Source organism: Acanthopagrus latus, chromosome 8 (assembly GCF_904848185.1).
Source record: "Acanthopagrus latus isolate v.2019 chromosome 8, fAcaLat1.1, whole genome shotgun sequence".
NCBI lineage: Eukaryota > Metazoa > Chordata > Actinopteri > Spariformes > Sparidae > Acanthopagrus > Acanthopagrus latus.
Genome location: NC_051046.1, coordinates 1617733 through 1643083, shown reverse-complemented (window position 1 = coordinate 1643083; position 25351 = coordinate 1617733). Strand labels below are relative to the sequence as shown.

Sequence of the window (25351 nt, the reverse complement as noted above, 5' to 3'; positions counted from 1 at the left end):
TGATCAAGACAGCCAGAAGAGCTGAGCTTGATTGAAAATTGCTGTTTACATGGACATTGTTGACTGTTGGAATTTAAATGTGACACAAAACATCCCAAAGTTAAATCTGGGATTCACATTTCGTGTGTTTTGTCTAATATCACATTTCTGCCACAACTGAGTTTCATTCCAGTTCTTTATTTCATCCATGTCCCAGTAAGGAGGACCTGAAATATTTGCTCAAAGTTAGTGTGAGGTTTTGGATTTGATTAACTTCTTATGTAAAATGAATGTCCACAGGGTCACAATATAAATATCCAGAATGATTTTTTTAGTGAATTCAGGCTCCTTGAGATTTCCTGTTCCACTTGAGGAACCATCTGACTTCTTTCAGCCAAGATTAAGTTAAACTTGTCTGAGACAAAACTAGAGTTTAACAGTTTGTCTTCCTCCTAAAACCTGCTGCTCAAATGAAGAAGTCTGCAGACGTCTGAGCTCTGAGGCAGCAGCAGCAGTGAAGTGAAGTGAAGTGACAGCTCCAGGTGGCAGCGCAGGGCTTCAGATAGGACAAGAGGCAGAACAGCAACTGTTGGCTCGATGCCGGCAGATAAATAATAAACCAACTGTGAGTTGAGCGCCGCTCGTCAGGAAGAACAGAGAACAAGAAGTCTTGCGGAGGGAGGGAGGAGGCGGCAGCTTAAACCTCTGCACTTGCGGTTTGGCACAGCGAGATCAGGCCTGGATTTTTAATTAAACAGATGTCACCATGAATATTTCAACTTTTGAGCAACACGATATGGACAGGAGTGATGTAATATGTGGAGGGATCAGCCAGTAAGCCGAGGAGCATGTGCAAAACACAGCGATGCTACACTACTGCAGAAATCCAGTATGTCAGGGGATATTTACCTCTCTGTTCTCGCCAGAATGTTCTATAATACGTACTGTGTTAAGTTTTTATTTACTTTGATCGTTTGTACTGTTTTCAGTATCCTGCATTTATGATCTCATAGACAAAAAAAAAAAAAGACCTAAAAGCATTCTGGTTACGACGTGACTTGATGCACGTAATGATAGATAATCTCTGTTCTCAGTTCTCTTGTTGTGTGAGATGATAACTAGGACTTCTGAGAGAATTTCTTGTATTTCTTATATTTATCATTCTTCTGAATAACATTTTTATTGAATGATGTTTGTTGAACGCAGCTCATCGTGTTGTGTCACAGTGTGAATTTTGTCCTATAAATAAGTTTGACTCAACTTGACTCCCCAGATATTTTTACCTACAGCTTCAGTAAATCTGTGTGTGTGTGTGTGTGTGTTTGTGTTTGTGTGTGTGAGAGCAGGGTGAATCCAGTCAGGGACCAGTGTGGACAGGATGAAGTCCACAACGTCACGCAGCTCAAGTTTGACTCATGCTGCATGTTTTGTCTGAACGTTCATTTTACTTGTGACAGCACATGTTCATGTTTTTAACAGAGGTTCAATTTGATTTATTTCTTTGCTATTGTTTGACTTGTAAAGATCAACAGATCGTTGGTTTTATGCCCCAACAAATGTCATTTACATTTTCAAATTCAAAGAGAGGTGTTTTTCAGCCTGGTTTCATCCTGGTGGCTTTTTGCAGGTTTGTGTTTGGAGAGGTCAGATAATACTCACCAAAAATAAAGACTCCAGAGTTCAACATATCAATACCATCTTTCAGTGATTAAACAAAGACACAACAAAAGATAGAAATTCAGTTTGTTACAAAGTTCAATTATCAGATCTGTCCTGAGTGAACCCTCTGACCCCTGGACAGATCAATAAAGGATCTCTGGAAAGGTTTTCATTTCAGTTATTGCCCCACGAATTAACCTTCTTTTCAAAAACATTATTAAAGGATCTCTCAAAGAATTAGTTTTTAGATAAATCTCCTCTGTGCTTCCTGAAGTCATGGTTTTAGCCATCGTGGCTTTGGTGATCCTTTGACTTTTCTTCCTCGTTTGACAGCAGTTAAAGAATGTTAAAGTCTCTGAGCTCCTAAGAGTATTTCCTGTAAACTCTCCGGTCGATGAGTCGTCTAATTTGTGCGAGTGATTGACAGCTGCTGGTTTTGATGCTCTGACTCGACAGCAGATCACGTGTGAGCAGTATAAACGGATTGACGCTCAAACTGTGACGCGTTCCGTCTTAACGGGGCATCAGAGGGTGAAGCAGCTGGGTGACATGCAGCCCAGGAGTGAGGGTGGGATGGAGGTGGCTGTGGGGAGGGAGGGAGGTGGTGTTGTGGTGGTGGTCCCCTCCTGCCCCGCCTCCCACCTTTACCCCCTCCAGATGCCCCACGATGACAGAGGCCCCCGCCATCGGCCACAGCAGGACACTTGGCACTGACGTGAGCTGTCGGTTCTCCCCGAGGCCGAAGCGTGCCAGGCGACAGCTGCAGGGCTCAGGGTCTCTACGCATAACAACCCCCCCAAAAAACACCCATCAACCCCCAAACCCCTCCATAACCCTCCATCCACGCCAGGCCACGCGGGGCAACGTCCTCCTCAATACGACCATTGTTGTGCTCCGGGCTGGTTAAGCCCTCCATATCAGAAGGATGAAACCACCTCCTCAACACACACACACACGACCACTGCTGCTTGGTGTGTGTGTGTGTGTGTGAGTGTGGTGGTGTGTTAACATGAGGCTGAGGATGATGGACTGGACTTCGATAGCTCAGCAGCTGTTTGCCGTGTCGAGATGTAGGAATGAAAATCCACCGTTCAAAACGCACAAAACGCCACAGAGAAGAAGAAGCTGCACTGACATTAAAGCACGGAGGATCACGCTGATGGTTCTGCATGTGTCGGCCCTGTTACAGACTCATTTTACACCACAGATGAACTTCTTTGTCATCTGTTTTGAGATTTCTTTCCTCTAGTTTCAGCACCATTAACTTTCAACTTCAGCATGCAGAGAGTTAAAAACCTGCTGAAGATTTGTACTCCACTGCAGTGGACATGATGCCGTTTTATTCTTTTGTCAAAGTTGCATCATCAGCAGTTTGTGCTGCAGACAGGAAGCTGAACATTTCTTAACTGAGGGCTCCGAAACCTCTGGTCCCCAGTCTGAGTTCTGTAGTTTGACTCTCATCTTGTCTTTATATGAACAGTTCAAAAAATCCAAGATGGCAAGTTTAAATCTACTCTGTAACGAAGAGCCTTTGAAAATATTCCTGCCGTATCTTATAGGTTATTGATGATATTGGATTACAGGTCAGGAGGTAGAGCGGGTCGTCCACCCATCAGGAGATCGCCTCCCCCGGCTGCATGTTGAGGCATCGCTGAGCAGGATACTGAACCCAAAAACTGTGAATGTGACAAGTGTTTTAAAGCTGTTTGAGTGGTCAGTAAACTCGTGAAGTGCTATATAAGTGCAAGTTAATTTACCATCACTGAATTGATTTATCTGTATCTATCTTCTAACACAGATCAGCTCCATGACAGCAGCTGCTATAAGTAATTTCAACTGTTACACCATGATTACTTCATGACCACAGAGCAACAGTCCTGTCTACTGTCACCTGTTGCTGTTATCTCTACTGTAGACACGTCTGAGCTAATTACAACCAAATGACTCTCACGCTGTGTTTCTTGGCTTTAAAATATCAGTGAGATTTTCTTCAGCTCTCTATTGAAAATGTTTAACTCCGACAACTGTGAGAATTTGTGATTGAAGCCCAGGCGGCAGCCAGAGTAAAACTTTTAGGACGACTGCAGCTACGTAAGTTCAGGGAGAAAGTGATCAGTATTTACTGAAAGTGAGAGCAGCGCTACTTGTGTGGGGACGAGGTTATGTAAGTGGTGTGTTGCTATGGACACCACCTGACCTCTGACCCCATGGTGGGTGTCATGAGGATCCCCGATGACGACCGGCATGTCACTACGTGTCACACAACTCACGTGTCACAGTTATGTACAACTACTCCTGTGGGGCTGGGAGGGGCGAACTGAGCATGTGCAGAAGTTACCAAACACTCAGAGAGTGAGAAATCTGTTGACTGTCCTCATGAATGAAAAGAACAGAACGGGTCAGTTAACCTAACTGTAACCCGTTTTTAAATGCTCTGTATGTGTTTTCCACCACGAGGAGGTATCTCAGTGATCTGACGTGATCTGATGTTACCTGAAGTAACTGGCTATCGTCCGAGTTCATTTTGTTGTTACATGTTACATGTTCTCAAGCTCTATGGTTCGTATGTTTAGTCTTGTTCGCTGACTTCCTTCTTCACTCACTGAAGCATCTTCCAATGTTTTTTCTGGTAGTTATAAAAACAGACTGAATTGAACAAACCATTACTTTGACTAAAATGACAGATTTCAGTGGTTTGAACAGTGTTGGAAACATTTGAGATCACGTAAGTGCACAACTCAAGATGGGTGTGTCAGTGAAGCACTCTTAACTATGTGATTTACTCTCAGCTCTGACACTGAGACCACACTGTCACCTGATCCTCCGTGACACCCCGTGTACCTGGAACCTGCCTCATCAGCACCTTACCACACACACACACACATACACACATACACACGCACACACGTACGCACAATTCTGAGAAGTCCAAGTGAAGAATGTGCTGGTGTGAAGATTCAGGACGGTTGAACTTCTTGACCAGGATCATAAAAAAGATGAAGGCAGCTTTAAAAGCCGATCCATCACATCATATTTCTGTTTCATCTCCTCGTTTCTGATCCGTTGGAAGACCCTTCACAGAGTGATGGTCCAAGAGATGATCGAAGTTTGGCTTTTCCTGAACTGAAATGATCAGAACTAATGTTATAGAGATGATAAAAGATGCACATGGCAGATTTATTTTCAGTTGATACGATGATCACGCTCTCTGTGTGTTTTCTGCCACTAGACGGTCCCTCAGTCAGAACAGCGAAAGCAGCAGATGTGATCTGAAGTTGTCCTGAAGTGATGTGCCGTCAGTCGCCATTTCCAACGAGAATCTGTTTGTGTTCACGTCTTATGTTCAGTCTGGTTCACTGACTTCCTTCTTCACTTGTTTTTTCATGAGCAACGTATTCTGTGATTTTGAGGGAAAAGTTGGGTGATCTTTAGAAAACGCCCTGTTGACGAGGATGCAGCACTTGTCTCTTCAGCTGTTACTGCTTTGTGTTTCATTAATACACTTTCATATACTTTCGTAATGCAGTAGTCTGACCTTGTTAGAGACTCAGGTTGTGTTGATACTGAAGGATGTTGGTCATTAATCATTAATCCATTCATCACTGGTAAGAATTTAACTGATTAAAAATGTGTTTATGTACAATCAGAGAGAGTATTTGCAATATTTTACATCCCTACTACACAGAGGAATTAGCTTGTACTTGTACTGAGGTCGAGAGCATTTGGACATGTTGTTTGGTTGTTGGATGAGAGTTGTATGTTACGTGTTGGAACACTAGAGGGAGCTGCTGACTCATTAGTTGTGAGAGGTTTTCTCTACAGACTGAATGTTGGCAGGATCACAAGTTTGTTTCTCATCTTCTCTACAAGACGATTTTACATTTCAGAGAGAAGAGTGTCAGAAAACACAAAGAAGTCACAGTGGTTCAGATTCAAGCTTCTAACTGATGGATGAGTGGTAGTATTTATAATGAGGTGTTCTGTGAGGTGAGTGTGATTATAATGTGGATGTGATAATGTAGTCGATCACAGACCTGAGGGATCAGATCTTCACTGACACTGATCTATTGATCACTCTGTGGTTATTCTTGTGGCTCTGATCAATAATTAATGAAGTATGTAAGCACCAGACGGCTGGCAGCCGACGTGTACTGTGAGTTCACCGTGAGTTTTACATCCCAACACCTGATAATATGAATCTGTGAAGCTGAATGGATATAAAGTGGAGCTCTGACAGGTGAGACCAGATTAATTCAGATTAATAAGAACTTGTTGGTTCTACAGGTTTAGTGTTGCAGACTGAGTGCAAGTGGCTTTAAGTTTCAAATAAACTGAAAATCAGAAGGTCAAACTATTTATTACTTTGGAAACAATCTTGTATTCGACACAGAATCAATACAAAGAAACCAAACGTGATGCGATATTTTCCAGAAATAGTCACAGAATTTATTTTTACCTCACGTCACCTTTCACAGCCTGTAAATCCCGAATCTACTGAGGACACTGTTGTACTACTTTCCAGTCAGATGGCAGTAACCATCCAAATATTATATTTAAAAAGAAAGATTTAACTGTTTGGCGTTACCGGGGCCTCACCCTGGAGCCAGGCCTGGGGTTGGGGCTCGCAGGCGAGCGCCTGGTGGCCGGGTCTTTGTCCACGGGACCCGGCCGGGCGCAGCCCGAAGGAGCGACGTGGGCCCGCCCTCCTGTGGGCTCACCACTCGCAGGAGGGTTCAGAAGGGGCGGGTGCGGTGTGATTTGGGTGGCAGTCGTGGGCGGGGGCCCCGGCGACCCAATCCCCGGATGGTGACTCTAGCCATGGGGACATGGAATGTCACCTCACTGAGGGGGAAAGAGCCTGAGCTGGTGCGAGAGGTTGAGCGGTACCGACTAGAGATAGCCGGGCTCTCCTCTATGCACAGTCTGGGCTCTGGAACTGAACTCCTTGAGAGAGGCTGGACTCTCTTCTATTCTGGAGTTGCCCGCGGTGAGAGGCGGTGAGCTGGTGTGGGCTTGCTTATAGCTCCTCGGCTCAGCCGCCATGTGTTGGGGTTTACCCCAGTGAACGAGAGGGTCGTTTCCCTGCGCCTTCGGGTCGGGGATAGGTCTCTCACTGTTGTTTTGGCTTATGGACCGAACAGCAGTGCAGAGTACCCGGCCTTCTTGGAGTCCCTAGGAGGGGTACTGGAGAGTGCTCCAACCGGGGACTCCGTCGTTCTTCTGGGGGACTTCAACGCTCACGTGGGCAACGACAGTGTTACCTGGAGGGGTGTGATTGGGAGGAACGGCCTCCCCGATCTGAACCAGAGTGGTGTTTTGTTACTGGACTTCTGTGCTAGTCACAGCTTGTCCATAACGAACACCATGTTCAAGCATAAGGGTGTCCATATGTGCACATGGCACCAGGACACCCTAGGCCGGAGGTCAATGATCGACTTTGTGGTCATGTCATCTGGCCTCCGGCCGTATGTCTTGGACACTCGGGTGAAGAGAGGAGCTGAGCTGTCAACTGATCACCACCTGGTGGTGAGTCGGATCCGTTGGCGGGGAGGAAGCTGGACAGACCTGGCAGGCCCAAACGTATTGTGAGGGTCTGCTGGGAACGTCTGGCAGAACCCTCTGTCAAGGGGGTCTTTAACTCCCACCTCCGGGAGAGCTTGGACCTGATCCCGAGGGAGGCTGGGGACCGAATGGACCATGTTCTCCACCTCTATTGTTGACACGGCTGTTCGGAGCTGTGGCCGTAGGGTCTCCGGTGCCTGTCGTGGCGGCAATCCCCGAACCCGGTGGTGGACTCCGGAAGTAAGGGTGCTGTCAAGTTGAAGAAGGAGTCCTACCGAGCCTGGTTGGCCCGGGGGACTCCTGAAGCAGCTGACGAGTACCGGCAGGCCAGGTGAGCGGCAGCACGGGCAGTCGCGGAAGCAAAAACTCGGGTCTGGGAAAAGTTCGGAGAGGCCATGGAGGAGGACTATCGGTCAGCCTCGAGGAAATTCTGGCAAACCATCCGGCGCCTCACGAGGGGGAAGAAGTTCTCCTATTTAAAAAGGGGGACCGGAGGGTGTGCTCCAACTATCGGGGGATCACACTCCTCAGCCTTCCTGGGAAAGACTATTCCAGGGTACTGGAGAGGAGAATTCGGCCGATAGTCGAACCTCGGATCCAGGAGGAACAATGCGGTTTTCGTCCGGGCCGCGGAACACTGGACCAGCTCCATACCCTCCGCAGGGTGCTCGAGGGTTCATGGGAGTTTGCCCAACCAGTCCACATGTGTTTTGTGGATTTGGAGAAGGCATTCGACCATGTCCCTCGTGGCATTCTGTGGGAGGTGCTCCGGGAGTACGGGGTCGGAGGCCCTCTGCTAAGGGCCGTACGGTCCCTGTACGAGCTGAGCAGGAGCTTGGTTCGCATTGCCGGCAGTAAGTCAGACCTGTTCCCGGTGCATGTTGGACTCCGGCAGGGCTGCCCTTTGTCACCGGTTCTGTTCATTATTTTCATGGACAGAATTTCTAGGCGCAGCCACGGGCCGGAGGGGATCTAGTTTGGGAGCCACAGGATTTCATCTCTGCTTTTCGTGGATGATGTGGTCTTGTTGGCTCCTTCGAGCCGGGACCTCCAGCATGTCCTGGGGCGGTTTGCAGCCGAGTGTGAAGCAGCTGGGATGAGAATCAGCACCTCCAAATCCGAGGCCATGGTTCTCGACCGGAAAAAGGTGGCTTGTCCCCTCCGGGTTGGGGGAGAGCTACTGCCTCAGGTGGAGGAGTTTAAGTATCTTGGGGTCTTGTTCACGAGTGAGGGAAGGCTGGAGCGTGAGATTGACAGGCGGATCGGTGCGGCGGCCGCAGTAATGCAGTCGTTGTACCGGTCTGTCGTGGTGAAGAGAGAGCTGAGTCGAAAGGCGAAGCTCTCGATTTACCGGTCAATCTACGTTCCTACCCTCACCTATGGTCATGAACTTTGGGTCATGAGCGAAAGAATAACATCCCAGATACAAGCAGCTGAAATGAGTTTCCTCCGCAGGGTGGCAGGGCGCTCCCTTAGAGATAGGGTGAGGAGCTCTGTCGCCCGGGAGGAGCTCGGAGTAGAGCCGCTGCTCCTCCACATCGAGAGGAGCCAGTTGAGGTGGCTCGGGCATCTGTTTCGGATTCCCCCGGGACGCCTTCCTCGGGAGGTGTTCCTGGCATGTCCCGCTGGGAGGAGACCCCGGGGAAGACCCAGGACACGCTGGAGCGACTATGTCGCCCAGCTGGCCTGGGAACGCCTTGGGATCCACCCAGAAGAGCTGGAGGAAGTGTCCGGGGTGAGGGAAGTCTGGGTGTCCCTGCTCAGACAGCTGCCCCCGCGACACGGTATTGGATAAGTGGAAGAAGATGGATGGATGGATGGATGATGGATGGATGGATGGATGGATGGATTTAACTCTTGAAAACAGGAGCATCCTTCCACATAATTGATGAGTAAAAAGGCTAATGATTAAAGATGGCTGACAGAAAATATTAGCTTCAATTACAAGTCATGAAACAATGGGAGAGAATTGTCATCAGAGACTTTCCTGAGGAGCCATGTTAACCCTGATACTGTCTTTCTGTAGGAAGATTATTTCTTAAAATAATCCATTAAAGGATGTGTGGTAGGATTTAGGAGAATCTATTGGCAGAAACACAATATAATCAGGTGTGTAAACTGTAAACCACTGAGAATATGTTTTCCTGGCTGTGTGTCGGTCAGAAGGTGAAGGTGACGGCTGTGTTTTGTAGAGTTCATACTGCCCTCTGTTGGCAAAACATAATCCAACGTGCAAATGATATTTAACAAAATTAACCAGATTTTCCCATTTTTATTGACACTTATGGACCTTTTGAATGATTTGTTCTGTAAACATCTGATGAAGGTGAAAAATGCCTGTGGCTGCCAGTTAACCAGGTGAGACGGTGAGCTGTAATTGGTCAACAGCTTTGACTCTAATCAGGTTTTTATCAGATTAGACGTAAAGTCCCGGTCGATCCAGTCCAGAGTGTAGACTGGAGACTTGCTCTGTGTGTGTGTGTGTGTGTGTGTGTGTGTGTGTGTGTGTGACACATGCACATTAGGTTTGATATATGCGCCTGCCGCTGCCCCTGAGCCAGGCACTGACCTCAGACCTGCTGGTCCTCTGAAGCTCAGGTGACTCAAACAAAGAGATTGAAAATCTAGCGTGTGCGCAGGAGTGTGTGTTTGTTTGTGCTCAGTTGTTTTTGTGTAATTATTCAGCTCATTGAGTCTGTGTGTGTGTGTGTGTGTGTGTGTGTGTGTGTGTGTGTGTGTGTGTGTGTCGGAGCATCATGTCACAGTTGGCCGCTCGCCCGCTCTCTCTCTCTCTCTCTCTCTCTCTCTCTCTCTCTCTCTCTCTCTCTTTCAGCAGCCAAACTGAACCTCGGGGTTTCTTTTTTTTCTTCCGGCTGCTCTGATTGGTCGGAGGAGAGTCTGTCTCCAGAAATCGCTCTAATCCTCTTAGATAAAACAGAGCCCTCGTCCAATCCCCTGCTCCAATCCCTCCCCTCTCTCTCTCTCTCTTTCTGTCTCTCTCTCCCTCCCTCTCTCTCTCTGTCCATGGGGAAGAGGAGTTTTTAATCCAAGTGGATTACGTTGCAAATTGGGTGACAGTGGAGGCGAACGGCTGCAAAATCTGCTGCAGACTGCCAGCTTTATGTCTTCCTAAATTCATGCAAGTGAGAGAAATTAACCCACTTATTGGTCCTGGCTTCACGAGGAGCAACCTGGAATAACCTGGGAGAACCTGGAGGAGCTGCAGGGGAAACTTCTCTGAGTCACATTTTTCCTCTGGCGTCTCTAAGAAGGACCACTTCTCACTTTTAACCTCAAGAGTTTGTCTTCGAGATTCCACCTCTCCACCAGTTTGTTCTGGATGAGTTGGAAGTTGTCAGAGATCTTCTGGAAGTTTATTCAAAGAGGATGAGAAGATAAAACAGGAAGATGCAGGTAGGAGGACTAGTTTATCGAGACAAGATGGAGATTGTTCAGGTTTCAAAACCATCCGCTGTCACGGCCGTCTTCTACTTACATTAGCCAGCATGAGGAAGCCGTTTCCTACAAACTCTTTATCGTCCTCCTGAACTTTCAGAGCTGATCCTAGTTTGTCAAGCTGCCTCCAAGATTTTGGAATCCGAGCTGTGAGGAGCTTCATGTTGGGAGTTGAAAGCAGGATGGAGGGCAGGGATGTGGGAACGAGGAAGCTCCTGGGGATTCTGGGATTTTTCTGCTTGTGGATTACAGCTCAGGCTCAGATGAAGATCCCACCGGAGACGTAAGTATCCTTCACTCCTTCTCCTGGATCTAAGCTCTGTGTCTTCCACCTGCTGCGGGAGAATAAATGTCACGCCAACAAATACTCAGATTTAAATTGATCCGACCCCTTTAATATGCATTCGTCTCATCTTTCACTCGTAAGTGCCTTCAGGTTGAATGCAGTTTTGTAGATATATTCTACATGTGTTGTGCATCATTGTTGTTACATTTCCTGATAGACACGTACTCTCCACAAAAATTGATGACACTGTTGTTCTGAACAAAGTTTGGCTGTGCATGGCTCTACTGTTGATGTGTCTTTGAGCACGGCAACGTGGGCGGCTCCCAGTGTGTCAATCTGTCCTGATTGGCCTTGTTCCACATAAATTCAGCCTCACACTACAAACTCCCAGAGTGCACTGCGTGTTCATGGAGGTCCTGCGGGAAAACTGCCGTCAGCTGACACAAACATTCCCTCAGGATCTTCATGAAAACACACCGACTGAAATCTGCTCTCCTCTGTTTCTCTCCACAAATGCATTTCATTTTTCCTGCTGCCTTCCTTAAAAAAATGTTTAAGATAATTTTATCTCTAATTTGGATCTCTAATTAAGAATTCAACATTAACGTGAAAAACAACATGTCAACCCCTAACTTTAACCCCACCACCGAGTCTTATCCTTTATGATGCTGTCAGAAGCTGTCAGTCCGTCTGTTCTAGTTATTCGAGTCCATATTAACAGTTTTCCATAAATAAATAACAACAAGGCATTCGTTGGATCTCAGACACCCAGAACTGGGCCAGAGTCTGGATCCTGGATCCTGTTCCAACACCTTCTGAAAAACACCTCTTCAGCTATTAGAGTCAAAAATTACTCAAAGGAAACTGTAGGAGATGAGCAGAATCAGCTGCAACAGAGTTTATCGTGTTTTTTCAGTCAGAAGTCTTAAATGACTCGATTCAGATCAGGGCTCCTGGTTTTAGACTGATAGTGATCTCGAGGAGTCGCCACCTATTTTCTTAAAACACTCTCACTGTTTTTCTATTGGTGTATTTTCTAACCTGGGATTTTAAAGGCTTCTCTGATGATGTCATACCAGGACATGTCTGGACTTATATCTCATTATTCCCATGGAAAATAGAAGGGAGGAAAAAGTTTAGAAAAAAGACGAAAAAGACTTATTTGGTGGGTGAAAGTGTAGGCTGAGGCTGATGTCATCATATCTACCTTTTTTCATAATATTTTGATATAGTTATAAAAGATATTCGCAATGTCCAGGTTCGTCTCAAAAACAGAATAAACATATTAAACCAGAAGAACTGAGCCGAAAAAAAGCAAAATCTCCTAAACCCCCAAAAAAGGTTAATAGCAACGGAAAAAGATTTAGAGTTAAACTTTGGCAGTGAGAGTAATTACACAAACACGGTCTACCTGTCCCGATGACGTATGCAGGTGAGCTTGTGTGTCTCACTAACCCTCACAATCTCATTGTTTTTCTTTTTAACTGTAAACTTGAAGTTTCTTTAATATCTGGAGCATCAGGCTCTGCGGCCTCCACCTACTCTGTCACTAAAGTCTGAACTAGCCGGGGACTTTTGTAATGCTTTTAAAGAGAAAAAAAGAAACAATAGGACAAATAATAAATTCACTCTAAAATGGTGTAATCCCAGTCCCTGGAAGCCTGGTGATCCCAATCGATTTAAAAAGATGTTATGTGCTGTTTTTTAAGTTTAAATCTGCTGAAGCTGCGGAGCCAAAAGTATCGAGGTTGTTAAGTTTTCTCTTGTCATATAAAATAAAGTGATTCCCTCAATCTAAAGAAAATAACATTCATTAATGTTTGTGATCCATCTCAGTTCTTTCATCCACATTTCAAGCTGCCCTTCCCAGAATTCACCTGTCGACCAGTCCCGGTGGTGCCGTAGTCTTCCTCCTGTTGTAGTTGCTCACACTAACAGCCTCATTAGCATGAACCTGTCAGGCAGAGTTACAGTCGGCCTCCCTGCAGGACACACTCTCCCTCCTCCACCACCATCTGTGTGGCCAGCATGGCTCGCTGCCCCTCCACCCCCCCTCCGTCAGCCCGGTCACCTTCTACTCTGACCCACATTCACCACCCGCCTGACGACCGCAGGCCTGGACAGAGATCACCATGTCACCTGGTCACAAACACGCCCTGAATACAAAGTGAAAGTAACATAGTTTGGATGTTGTTGATGTGGAACAGCTGATCACAATCACTGCAGTCCAGTCTGAGTTGAGCATCTGAGTTGTGAAAGATAAAAAGATTACATCATTAAAAGAGCTCGGATACGGTGATTCACCGTGCCAACGGGTTAATAAAGAGAAGACCTTCCATTTTAAGCTATTTGAGCTAGAAACGTAAACGCACCCCGCTGTGTACCGTGAGGTTTATCTAAAAAAACAAAAAAAAACCAAAAATGAAACCAACGTGACTTTGCTGCATGTCCTCTCTCCTCAACCGTCCTGTCGAAAGGCCAAAACAATGATTAAAAAAAGGGGTCAGTAAGTTAATACGGTTACATTTTAATCTGCGTAGTATACAGTCATCATTTACCAGATCTGAATTTCTTCAGTCTATGATAAAGTGCTCTAATCCCACAATATGTTGCATTTGATATTTCGATATACTGTATGCTGTGCAGTTACCTGGTGGCAGCCTGCCGTGCAGGGAAGTGGCTGAAATCAACAACGAGCAAAAACCCGACACATTTAGAGAAAAGTTCTTCTTTTAAAATGCTACTGTGGGCAGACAAACATGTTTCAGCACTTTGCCTTCATCAGCGAGTGACAAGATGCAAGTGAAGAGGAAAATATGGATCAAACTGTAGTTTTTCATGACATCTCTGTACTTCAGGTTGACGGCTCCCCTGCTGACTGTTTGACCTCCTTCTGTTGGTTATAACTTGGGGTGAAATGAGATGACGGCTGTGTTCTTTGTGTCCAGTCAGCTTCGCCGTCAGTCTGTTTGACAAATCAGCCTCAACAGGATCAGGATCAGCTGATTAGATTTTGGAGGTGATCTTGATGGAGGATTAAATTTTTTGGACATTTGTAGTTGAAATTGGTGACAGATGGAAAGACGCTGCAGGTAACAAACAGCACCTTCGACCGAAGATTAATATCTAAAGATCAGAACTGATGGCCATGTAAATATATTTATGTAAGTAAGAGGACGAACCACACGTCACGTCCCACACCAAGGCTTCCCAGAGTAGCGCTGTGTGGGATGTGATGTTTGAAGCTCTGAGCATGAAATCAAAGACTACACAGTAAATCTTCAGAGAGCTGAGGCCACACAGAACCGTGAGCAGTGTGAAGGACCGTTGCTCCAGACTGACCTGAACCTGGTTCATCAGCTTCATACTGAGTCTGATCCTCGTGATACGTGTCCACAGGATTTTCAGGTTTTGCATTACCTGGTTGCTTCCATAGACAATGAATGAGAAGAGGGATTCTACGGACGCTTCAGTTGAAGTGGCACCAGATGAAATGTGTAAATATAAACAAGAGAATCCAGACTTCAGTCTCTCCACAAGTCATCAGCTCTGCATCAAACAACAACACAGTGAGAGAACAGTTATCGGTTATTATCATCGCAGTCTTAAAGCAATGAAATCTGTGTATGAATCCCGTCTCCAGCTGCACTGCATCGAGATTAAAGGCCGCCCACGCCAAAAACAATACCTGTAAAGATAACTTCCACGCTGACAGTAACACTCTGCACTAAATGCTCCGGCTGTGTTGGCAGTTTAGAAGAATGGATGTTTGTCCTGTTACTGCTGTACGTTAAAAAGAGAAACAAAGAGAAAACCAGAAGGGTTGAGAGGAGTAAGAAGACTCTCTGTAATTAACTCTGTAATGAGAGCTGTCGGCCTTTCGTATGAGTCAACAACAGTTACTCTGCCGTTCATTAAAAACAAATAATCAGTTAATTGTTGAGTCTATCAAATGTTGAACAAATGCTCAACATGATCAAACATCTTTAAAAAGTTTCTTTTATCCAACCAGAAGTCCAGATATCAGCTAACAGCTGCTACTGACAAGCAGCACATTCCTCCATTTCTGCTCTAAAATAACTGAACTAATTACTGATAATCAATTATCAAAATATTTGGCAGCTAATTTTTGCTGCAGATTAATCAGTTAATCAAGAAATCCTTGCAGCTCCAGTGTGAGTTTGTGCGTCTGCACTGAGAGGATTAATGTCCAGAACAGATGGATCAATAAACTCCTGCTGATTAAACACACACAGTCCTGCTGTGTGTGTGTGTGTGTGTGTGTGTGTGTGTGTGTGTGTGTGTGTGTGTGTGTGTGTGTGTGTGTGTGTGTGTGTGTGTGTCAGGTTACCTCAGTTTAAACACATTTGTTTCAAATGTCCATTGATCTGAGAGAACGCTCCCTCTTCTTCTGAAACAAAGAGAAGACCTCCCGCAGCAGGAAGTCCTCATCCTCACAAATTAAATAAAATCAACTGTATCTATATTTATATAACCCAAAATCACAATCACATCTCCTCAGTGGACTTTACAATCTGTACAGTGAACAACATCCTCTGTCCTCAGACCCTCGATTCAACTGAGAAAAAATGTTCCATACTGGAAAAAACCTTTTAACGAGGTTAAAAACAATACAGCTTCATTCTCTTCTTAAGAGAGTCCTCGATCTCAGTGCCTTCCAACAACTTCTTTGTGATTAAACATGTGTAACTATAGATACTCATCGTTGTTTTTCCATTTTAAGGTTTTTTTTTTGAGGCGTAGACACCTTTGTCAGTGGATAGATCAGAAAGAGGAGAGCGATGAGGCTGTAACATGCTGTAAAGTTCCTCAGGTGGATTTGAACCAGCGTCCACTGCGTTTGTGCCATGAGCTCTAACCACTCGACTACCTGCGCAACAGCTGAGCTCCCTTACTGTGTGTGTGTGTTGTGTTTCTGTTGTGTTTCAGTGGTTTTGTGAGTTTGTGCTGAGCAGACACCTGCAGCTCTCTGCTGTGACCCAGATGAAGAACAGATTATCTAAATCTCTTTCATCACTGTCATATTTAACGGCCTTTTTTCTGCCGTAACACACACCGCTGCTGCGCTGCGTCGCCACGGCAACCGACACCCAAACTCAAATCAACAACACGTCCCCACACACACACGCATACACACACATGTTTACACACACTTTGTTTGAGGGAGATGTGTCACCTGCTTCAATCGAACTTTATTAAACTCAGCACATGATGACAGTGACGAGGTGATGACGTCACACAGGAAACACGAAGACAGTTTTCATTTTGACACAGTAATAGTGAGAATAATGCAAAGTGAAACTTGTAAGAAGCACAGGTGAGATGAAGCAGAAGAGATAAACAGTTCATAGAATTATAAACAAACGACTTATCATCCCGACTTCCACCATCACTGCCTTTATAAATACTTCATATTCACCTCAATTCAAAAGTGTTTATTTCACACTAACTACAATGACGACATGACTATGACCATTTTTACTACTGCTGTCAATACATCACATTACAGTTTAACATTAAAAAAGGTTTATTTAACAAAAGGTTCAACTTAACACCTGAAACCATTTGATCCAGTCAGACAGTCCAGAAGGTGAAACGACCTGTAATAGTTTTCTTCTTGTTCTTACCGCCTGAGTCCAGTTTTCAATGATTCTTTGTGTCCGTCACATTATTTATGCAGCATCTCCTTGTTGTGTATTTGTCTTTTCTGCAGTTATCAATAATGTTGTGTGTGCTGTTTGTGTTTCAGGGTGCAGCAGTGGGCGTCTGTGTTCTCTGTTCAGCTTCGAGAGCTGACCACCAAATACTCCGGCTCTCTGCTGCTGCAGAAGGTAAACAGACAGCAGACCAGCAGAATGTAAAAGTCTGACTGCAGGCGCAGATATTCTTGCAGATGGTCCACATGTGGACTTTTGCTGCTGTGTAAAATAATTACATTTGCACATTTTTCAGGATGTCAGTCGACTGAATAAGAATCAACAGAGATATGAAGCTCTGAGCGCCTCTCCTCTCTGAAGTAAAACTTCACGATGAATTGAAAAATAAAATCATTGTATTAATTTTTGGCAGAGACGTTGTTAGATGGAGCTCTTCAAGACTTCGACAGACATGAAATAAAAAACTTCCAGCAATCAAAAAAAAATGTTTTCAGCAGAAAAGAAACAGTTTTAGTAGAATTTGTGTGTGAATGAGATATTTTTTGATATTGTTCCATAAACAGATTTTTTTCTTTTTAATTGTGCAAAATCACTTGGTTCCAGAGAAGGAAAAAGAGCAACTCATTTTTCTCCGAATCATAACAAAAAAACTTTGTGTTCCCTTATTTATCTTTTATTTTTATATTATGATTATCCTGGATAAACCTTTTTCCCGCCAGATCACAAGTCATAAACACACAAACACAAAGAACTTGTTTCAATTCAGGATTAAAAAAAAAATGGATCAGCGGATTAAATAGATTCTCATTTGGCCCCTCAGGGCTTCTGTACTCGATCCTTCACACTGGACGTTAAAGTTAATTTACTGTTAGATTCTGAATCCTTGGACTCGTTCTGAAATCACTACCTCTGACTGGCTTCTTCTCCAGAGCCGAGGCTCATGGGTAGTGTAGTAACCAGAGCCATCGTTCTCACCAAACTGACTGAATCATCAATCAGAGCATAAACCTGAAGCATTGTTACATCAGACTCCTGTGATTCAATGATGAGAAATAATGAGGAAATCTTTAAAAGAGAACTTTGAGAAGAGAATTTATAATCCTGAGAGCAGCAGCTGATCCTTCTTCATAACTTCAGTTTCTGTCAACTGTTTTTCTGTGAAATGTTGTAAAAACTTCAGTCGGCATCAGTCAGAAAGAGACAAAGAATTATTTTAATCTAGAAAAGACAAACAACCTCCAGTGAAACCAGAAGCTTCATTTTAGTTTCCTGTTTCTGTGAGTTTCTTCTTCGACTGATTTCAACTCATTATTACTTTAAAATGTTTTTTTAAAAAAAGGCTCTATACAGAATTAAAATATGACTCTTTCAGTTGAGATGCAGGATTATTAAAACACTTCCAGCGAGACAAAATAATAATACAAAAAAAATTATAGCTGCTTTTCCCCTTTTAAATATTAAAGCATGATGACAGTTTGTTTTGGATTAGTGTCTCTGTGAGGCCTCAAATTATGTGACGTAATCTTAAAAGTAAAAATAATCATCAAACTAATGAAATGCAGCTGAAACTGCAGAGCGAAATGTGTGCGTCTGTTTGTGAGTGTGCGATAGTGTCTCTCTGTGTCAGTATGTTTACGTGTGTTTATCAGGCAGTACACACACACACACACACACACACACACACACACACACACACACACACACACACACACACAGGGATCATGGTAATGCCCAGATTGAGGACCGAGCCCTCTTTACCGGCGTCAGGATTTGTGGCCTGTTCTGATTTTAGACATTCATCCATTTATCTGTCAGATTTAGATTCATCACAGACAGCCTGCAGTTTGTCTGCCTCCAAAAACACCAACCTCCTCCTTTAGTTTCAAACAACAACACAGTCTCGTCTCCACGATATGTTTGGACTCGCTGGTTCTGTGCGTCTGTGTCACTTAGGTTTCTCTATTGTTTTGGGAAAATCTATTTATGTGAAACGACCACAGCTAGAAATGTCCCGAGCCGACCCTCTGGATGAGAATCAGAGGCCAGCTGTGCGAGTTTTAAAGGATCGTATCGGCTGAAGTAAAGCTGATCAAAATCAAACCCTTTTTCATTCTGCTGTGTTTTTAATGGCCGATAAAAATACTGATTGTTGGTTATTCTAAATCTTCATCTCCAAGTCAAGAACAGCCAGTAATGGAATGTGACCAGCTGCAGTTTACTCTGATGTCTGTGATGCCAAACTCCAGGATTCAGGAGTCCACAGACCAGTGCTAACTGTGTTCAGAGTCGTCTGCTGAGGTGTCTTTAAATGTTTGGCTCTGCTCATGTGTTCACTCAGTAACTGGGTTGCTTGGAATAATTGGACTTAGTGAACGAGTTAATTTGAGGGATTCAGCTGTAAATAACCTAACCGCTCCGTCGCTCCTCGCTCTCAGCTCGCTGGCCCAGCTCGAGAGAGAGTGACCTGATGACCTCAGAGAGCCTCGCGGTAAACAAAACAGAAAACACACATCTCCACGTTACCGCACCAAAGACACCAGACCAGTTTCACCTAGTTTAACTGGTTCAGGTTCTGGTCTCGATTCAGAAAGGTTTAAAAAAAAAATTGCCTATTTTATGCCACATTGGAGACATTGATACAAATCATATTCTGAGATTATTCAGTTTAATAATGACGAGACAAGCAGTGAGTGTGTATATATTTATTAAAGATCCTAAAGGTCTATTTGGACAAGAATAAACCCTGATGTTTCCCCGCTAACTGCAAATCCTACTTTGACCTCAGGAGTCCCCCTGAAACCAGATCTGTTCTTGTTCGCTCTCAGAAACTGAAGGATGTCGAGTCCATCGTAAAGATCGTGGAGCTGAACGGAGACGACTTGGTGAAGGATTACTCGGATGAAATCGAGCGGATGTTGGGGAGCAAGATGAAGTCAGTGAAGGTAAGGACGAGGAGGCGTCCTCAAGCTCAACCTGTTTGTACAGGATGGATCCACCACGTGTACAGACCAGCAGAGACCTTTTAGCCTTTGGAAGCCTCTCCATTCTGCCATCAGTGTTCAAACGATTCACAAAATATTCAGTCTCATCAAACCAATCAAGAGCCCGTCTGACCTCCGTATGAAGCATCTGTGTGCGTCTGTTGAGAGGAAGCTTCCTCTGCGTCACAACAGCTGTTGCTGCTGCTGAGAGCGGCGGAGGTAGAGCGGCCGGTTGTTTTGGTCTCAACTGCGACTACTGGTGGTGCTCAGCCTGGCATTTAGGACCTTTTTAAGATAGATGTGGTGTTTTTATCTGTCTGTGAAGAAATGCATTTCCTTGTGTCAGACACTGGAGACACATGTTGGACACGAAACTGTGGAGAGGAACTGAAGGGTTTGACTGCTGTGGCTGCTCTCAGCTCTGGTTCTTATGTAACCTGTGATGATGATGACAACTTCATTTTACAGAGCTGAATTTGAAATTGTTGCTTTTAATGGTGTTGACAGATCACACAGACAGATTAGCCTTCACATGATACACATTTTTATTCTCCATTTCCTTCAGTAAGACTCACACAGACTTTGATTTCCTGTCCTTGTCTGTTTCCTGTCTCAGAGGTTGGCAGAGTCTGCAGAGGATGCTGATCTGTACCATGATTTCAACGCCACATTAGAGGTTTGTGATCTTGTTTTGTCCTGATAACTGACAGCTGGTTTTTAAAGGAGACAGTTTCTGCTGTTAGCTGTTAGTTTGTATTTACTTTACTTTACACTGTAACCTGAAGAAACCTGCAGAGAAATGAAACCGGCTAAAGTTAGATAATCCATCAACAGTCTAATCTGTAATTCGTCTGCCTCAGCTGAAAGCTAAAATTAGCGTGCTCACTGTGTGTAGATCAGATTTAGCTGCCGGCCAGTCGGCAGATTGAACCTTTAAAGCTTCAGCTGACACCTGAATTCAGACCAGGTCAAACTTCACTGATCCTGTGAGGAAACTGGGTCGACACACAAACGACCACACACAGGAAAACCAAACATGAGAGGACTGTACTGAAGTACATCGTGTTTGTTTACTGCTGTGTTACTGCAATGATATTATTAGTTGTACAAAACAAATCAGCAGAATCAGACAGTGGTTCATCTGAAGACTCGGAACCTCTGAACCTCTGAACTGTTTCTGGAAAATCTGGTTGAGTTTTGTATTTGTATGCTGAGACACAATATGAACTTTTTAAATGATGAGATTCACTCGACAGCTCAGTAGAGCTAATTATTAACAATATACAAGCACTAAAATATATGATCTCATCGTGTTGTCAGTTAATTTAAAGGTGTAAAAATTAAATGTAACTTCTGAACTTTCTGACTAAATATTATTGAACCATTTACATCAGCTTTGTTTTTGTCAGAGCCGGTAAGGGGATGTATTTTATTTACACGTTAAATAACAGTCCACAGGTAGTTTTTGACACCTTTATCTCATCTGTTACCACACATGAAAATACAACCACCCAAACAATTTGAAAACCTATTTTCAGAAACAAACCTGACTTATTCTCAAATTGAAAAATCTAATTTTCATATAATTTTCTATGAAAATAATAATAATAATAATAATAATAATAATAATAATAATAATAATAATAATAGAAAATATTATTTTAACTGAGGCTGAAATCGTCTCCTCTTTCTGTCTCCCGTCAGTTTGATTATTACAACTCCATGATGATCAACACGGTGGACGAGGACGGGAACAGCTTGGAGCTGGGCGGAGATTTTCCCCTGGAGGAGAACGAACACTTCAACAACATGCCGGTGAACGTGGTGCAGAGCGACATCCAGGTTCCCACCAACGTCTACAACAAAGGTCAGAGGTCGCTTCACATCCCAAACACTTCACAACAACAGCTTCGATCAGAACTGTTTCTTCTGGTCACGTCAGCTTGTCTTCGCTCTCTGATCTGACTCAGAGTGTTTCTGTTTCTGCAGATCCAAACATCCTGAACGCCATCTATAACTCTGAGGCGTTAAACGACGTCTTCATCAGTAACTACCAGAAGGATCCGACGCTCACCTGGCAGTACTTCGGCAGCTCCACCGGGTTCTTCAGAATCTACCCCGGTGAGTTTCACAGTCATCTCTGGTTTTTGTTCCATACTGTATTTACGTAAAGTAGTAATGACACCATTTTATCAGCGGGACACGATCCCACAGAGCCAAACAGCAGCTGAAAAACAAAAGAGCTGCACACTATAAACAGCTTCCTACAGAAAAGCTGCTGCTGACGTCTCCTGCTTGTGTTCCACTGACGTATAATGGCAACTTCAGCGTCACAGTGTTAGTCCGGAGTTTCACACACTTATATCTGTGATATCTGTGGTCTAAAAGGTTGAGAACATCTGAGCGAATTAGCTGGTCAGCTCACCTACAAACACCATTCTGGTCAGTTCAGATGCTAAATGGTGTGGTTCTTATTCTTTAGCCCCACTGTGAACAGAACACGGCCCGCCTGTGGCTGATGAACAACCGTTTCCAGCACGAGTTTGTTCACTTTGTCTGTTTGTGTGGGTGAAGCCTCGACACATGAACAAACACAGAAACGCCCACTCAAAGGCTGCGAATGAAAACTATTGGGATTCTTCATGTTTATGATATCAAAGCTATTAACAATACATTTAAAAGTCAATTGCAGATTATTTTTATATTAGCTAAATGTGACTTTAGTTGGACTTTAAAGGGTAAGTCAGATATTTTTTTACGGTAAAGTGTGTTTACAGGTTCTTGGGGATTACTTCTGATAAATAACTAGCACAAAAGGCTCCCGAGACCTGTTAACACACTTAATGTTTAAATATGGTGCAGTTGCCCTTTAAAGAACAGGTTTTGAGTTTTGGACATTATTGTTTTTTACAGAGTAAACACAAGAATCACAGTATCATGGTACTTTGTTATTATTTATAATTTTGCTCTTTGTGTTTCTCTCACTGAGAACACGACCGTGTGTGAACCAGCTGATGTTAAGACAGTTTGTTCTGTCAAAATTACAACATCATTTAATGAGAAAACAAAATAAGATGTTTATGAATCTGCTGTAGATTTCTGATGTATGCTGAGAACATAATGTGTTGAAATGCTCAGTTTGTGATGATTTAACAGTGTCTGACTCCATGTGTCTCCCGCAGGTATTAAATGGACTCCAGACTCCAACGGTGTCGCAGCTTTTGACTGCAGGAACAGAAATTGGTGAGTTCAGTCAAACAGCTTCTTACAACAGTAACATGATGATGCAGGCAGTCAGTCTCTATTGTCTCTAGTGTCTCTATTTCCAACATTACAAGAGAAATGAGAGCTGTACAAAAAGGGAAAACACTCCTGTGTGCCGCTGAGCGTCAGTCGGACGTCCTGCTGGCTGTGTGTCGACTGAGCAGCGGCCAGCCAGAGTCCTGATCCTCTGGAAAAGACGATAAGCTGCTCCTTAGCTGGCCGGGTCACTGCAGCCCACATGGCACCATATGTGGCTGTTCATGCATTTCTAAATAATACCAGAGAGCTGCATATGTCCCTGAACGCATCATCACGCCGCATTACTGCAGCTGAGCTGGAAAAGCTGCTGCATGCATCTGCTGGAAGTCGCTGCAACTCAAGAGTGACACATTTTAACATTTTCATATCAATAATGTGGAGATAGCTCAGTCTAGAAACAGAAAAAATGCTGATTGAACTTTCTCTTTATTTTACCTGATCACTTATATAACTTTTATTCATTTATTTATTTTTATAACCATTGATATTGTTGGAGGTTTCAGCTCTCTCTGTGTTGATAAATGCAATAAAAAGTGTGTCAGTGTATGAATTCTGGTCCGTGCTGTGTTCAGGTACATCCAGGCAGCCACGTCTCCCAAAGACATCATCATCATGGTGGACATCAGCGGCAGCATGAAGGGACTGAAGATGACCATCGCCAAACACACCATCAACACCATCCTGGACACACTGGGAGAGAACGACTTCGTCAATGTCATCGCTGTGAGAAAACACACAAACACACACGAACGTATTTCAACGAGCAGACAACACGGTGTTACATTACTGCAGTGGTGGAGGAATTAATCAGATTGTTTATTTAAAGAATATTTCGCTTACATAAAACGGGACGCTCTCTGCAGTAGAAAGACAAAAACTAAAAAGAGGCTGAAGATGGAACTCATTTTGAAACATTCATGCCTCCGTGACAGTGACAGCTGTGGCCCAGCATCATGTTTTCAGGTTCTCATTCTGTGTTTTCATCCATCTCTGATTATTTTCTCAGTTTATTGATTGATCGTTTGGTTTGTAGAAATTATAAACATTATTAAAAATACATTCAAGTCCTTAAAACATTCAAGGGAAAAGCAGCAAATCTTCACATTTATGTAGAAAAACCTTAACATAAAGTAACTGCAGCTGTCAGTAATGTAGTGAAGTAAATTAAAAGTGCAGTTTGAGCTTCTACGTAGTTACATTCCACCACTACATTACGTGCTCTGGTAGTTTTATAGTCCTGCTTGCGGTCCAGACACTGAACCGTCTCCTCCTGTGTGCAGTACACGGACTACGTTCGCTACGTGGAGCCGTGCTTCAGAGGGACTCTGGTCCAGGCTGACTTGGACAACAGAGAGGTGAGATCTAATTATCTGCTTCATGGAGGTTTAAAGAGCTGACACGGCGTCTTTGCCATCAACACACACACACAGGCAGGATTCCCCTTAATGCCATCATCAGATCAACCTCTTGGCCTACTTCTTGGACTGACATTGGCCGAGCTGTGTGTGTTTAGAGGACCGATATGAGTTCAGCCATTCAAACAATGGAGACTTTTTATCCAGATTTGGTTAAAGGGTTAATTCTAGGATTCTGATTTGGTAAAAGGGTCCATTCAGCCAAAGCAGTGTCATCAACACTGATACAAAGATTTAGACTGTGAGACGAGCAGCACATCCTCACTCAGTGACCCAAACTGATCCTGTCTGGGGAAAGTTCTTCCCAAAGTTCTGGAATAAGCGCCCACATTTTTGATAAAATCTGAAAACAGGAATCTAATTTATGTCATGTATTTATGTACTGTATAGAACTTACACATGCATAATAATTGATAATCAATACTTGGCTGAAGTGCTTTGCTGCAGTCATGTGATCAGGGTGTTAAAACAACTTTCTAAAATGCTGCAAAGCTGCAAAGTGTTGTAGTTAAATTGTTGTAACGCCCGTTCTTAGTGCAGTGCTTCAGCCATCAGGTTTTTCATATGGTCACACCAATTCTGCAACAATATTTTTCTGTGTTTTTTACGACAAAAGTCCTTAAAATGTTGACAAATAAAACCATCTTCATGTCTTCACGGTACGATCTGTTCATGATGACAACTTCTCTGTCTGTCTCTTCCTCTCGCAGCACTTTAAGATTCTGGTGGACGAGCTGCACGTTAAAGGAGAAGCGAAGATCAAGAACGCGATGAAGGAAGCTTTCAAAATCCTCAATGAGGTTTGAGTCTTTTAATGATCACCAGATAGATTCTTCAAGAAACAAGATAAAATGAGACAAAACATCATAAATCCTGAGCACACTGGACTTGTAATAAAACATTTAAAAGGAACAAAGAGAGAACAAAAAGGTGGCAGATACAAATATACTGAGAAGTGATAAAAGGTTTATTCCACAAGATAAACTAACAAAACAAAATGTCCAGTCAGGAAGACGTTTTAATCAGAAGAGA

The 25351-nt window shown here is 43.8% G+C and overlaps 1 protein-coding gene across 4 annotated transcripts in view; it reads left to right on the top strand.

The window, feature by feature from the left end:
* The window catches only part of LOC119024247 (voltage-dependent calcium channel subunit alpha-2/delta-4-like), a 99225-nt gene that overhangs the window by 37104 nt on the left and 36770 nt on the right, over nucleotides 1-25351 (top strand). For 2 of the 4 annotated variants that reach the window (XM_037106809.1, XM_037106810.1), the window contains 9 exons: nucleotides 16713-16794; nucleotides 19446-19562; nucleotides 20218-20277; nucleotides 21306-21468; nucleotides 21591-21722; nucleotides 22784-22844; nucleotides 23477-23627; nucleotides 24185-24259; nucleotides 25030-25119. In XM_037106809.1, coding sequence (XP_036962704.1) covers nucleotides 16713-16794; nucleotides 19446-19562; nucleotides 20218-20277; nucleotides 21306-21468; nucleotides 21591-21722; nucleotides 22784-22844; nucleotides 23477-23627; nucleotides 24185-24259; nucleotides 25030-25119 — 931 coding nt within the window. Of the gene's footprint in view, nucleotides 1-10784; nucleotides 10940-16712; nucleotides 16795-19445; nucleotides 19563-20217; nucleotides 20278-21305; nucleotides 21469-21590; nucleotides 21723-22783; nucleotides 22845-23476; nucleotides 23628-24184; nucleotides 24260-25029; nucleotides 25120-25351 lie in introns of those variants that run through there. The other 2 variants (XM_037106811.1, XM_037106808.1) reach the window with 2 other exon arrangements.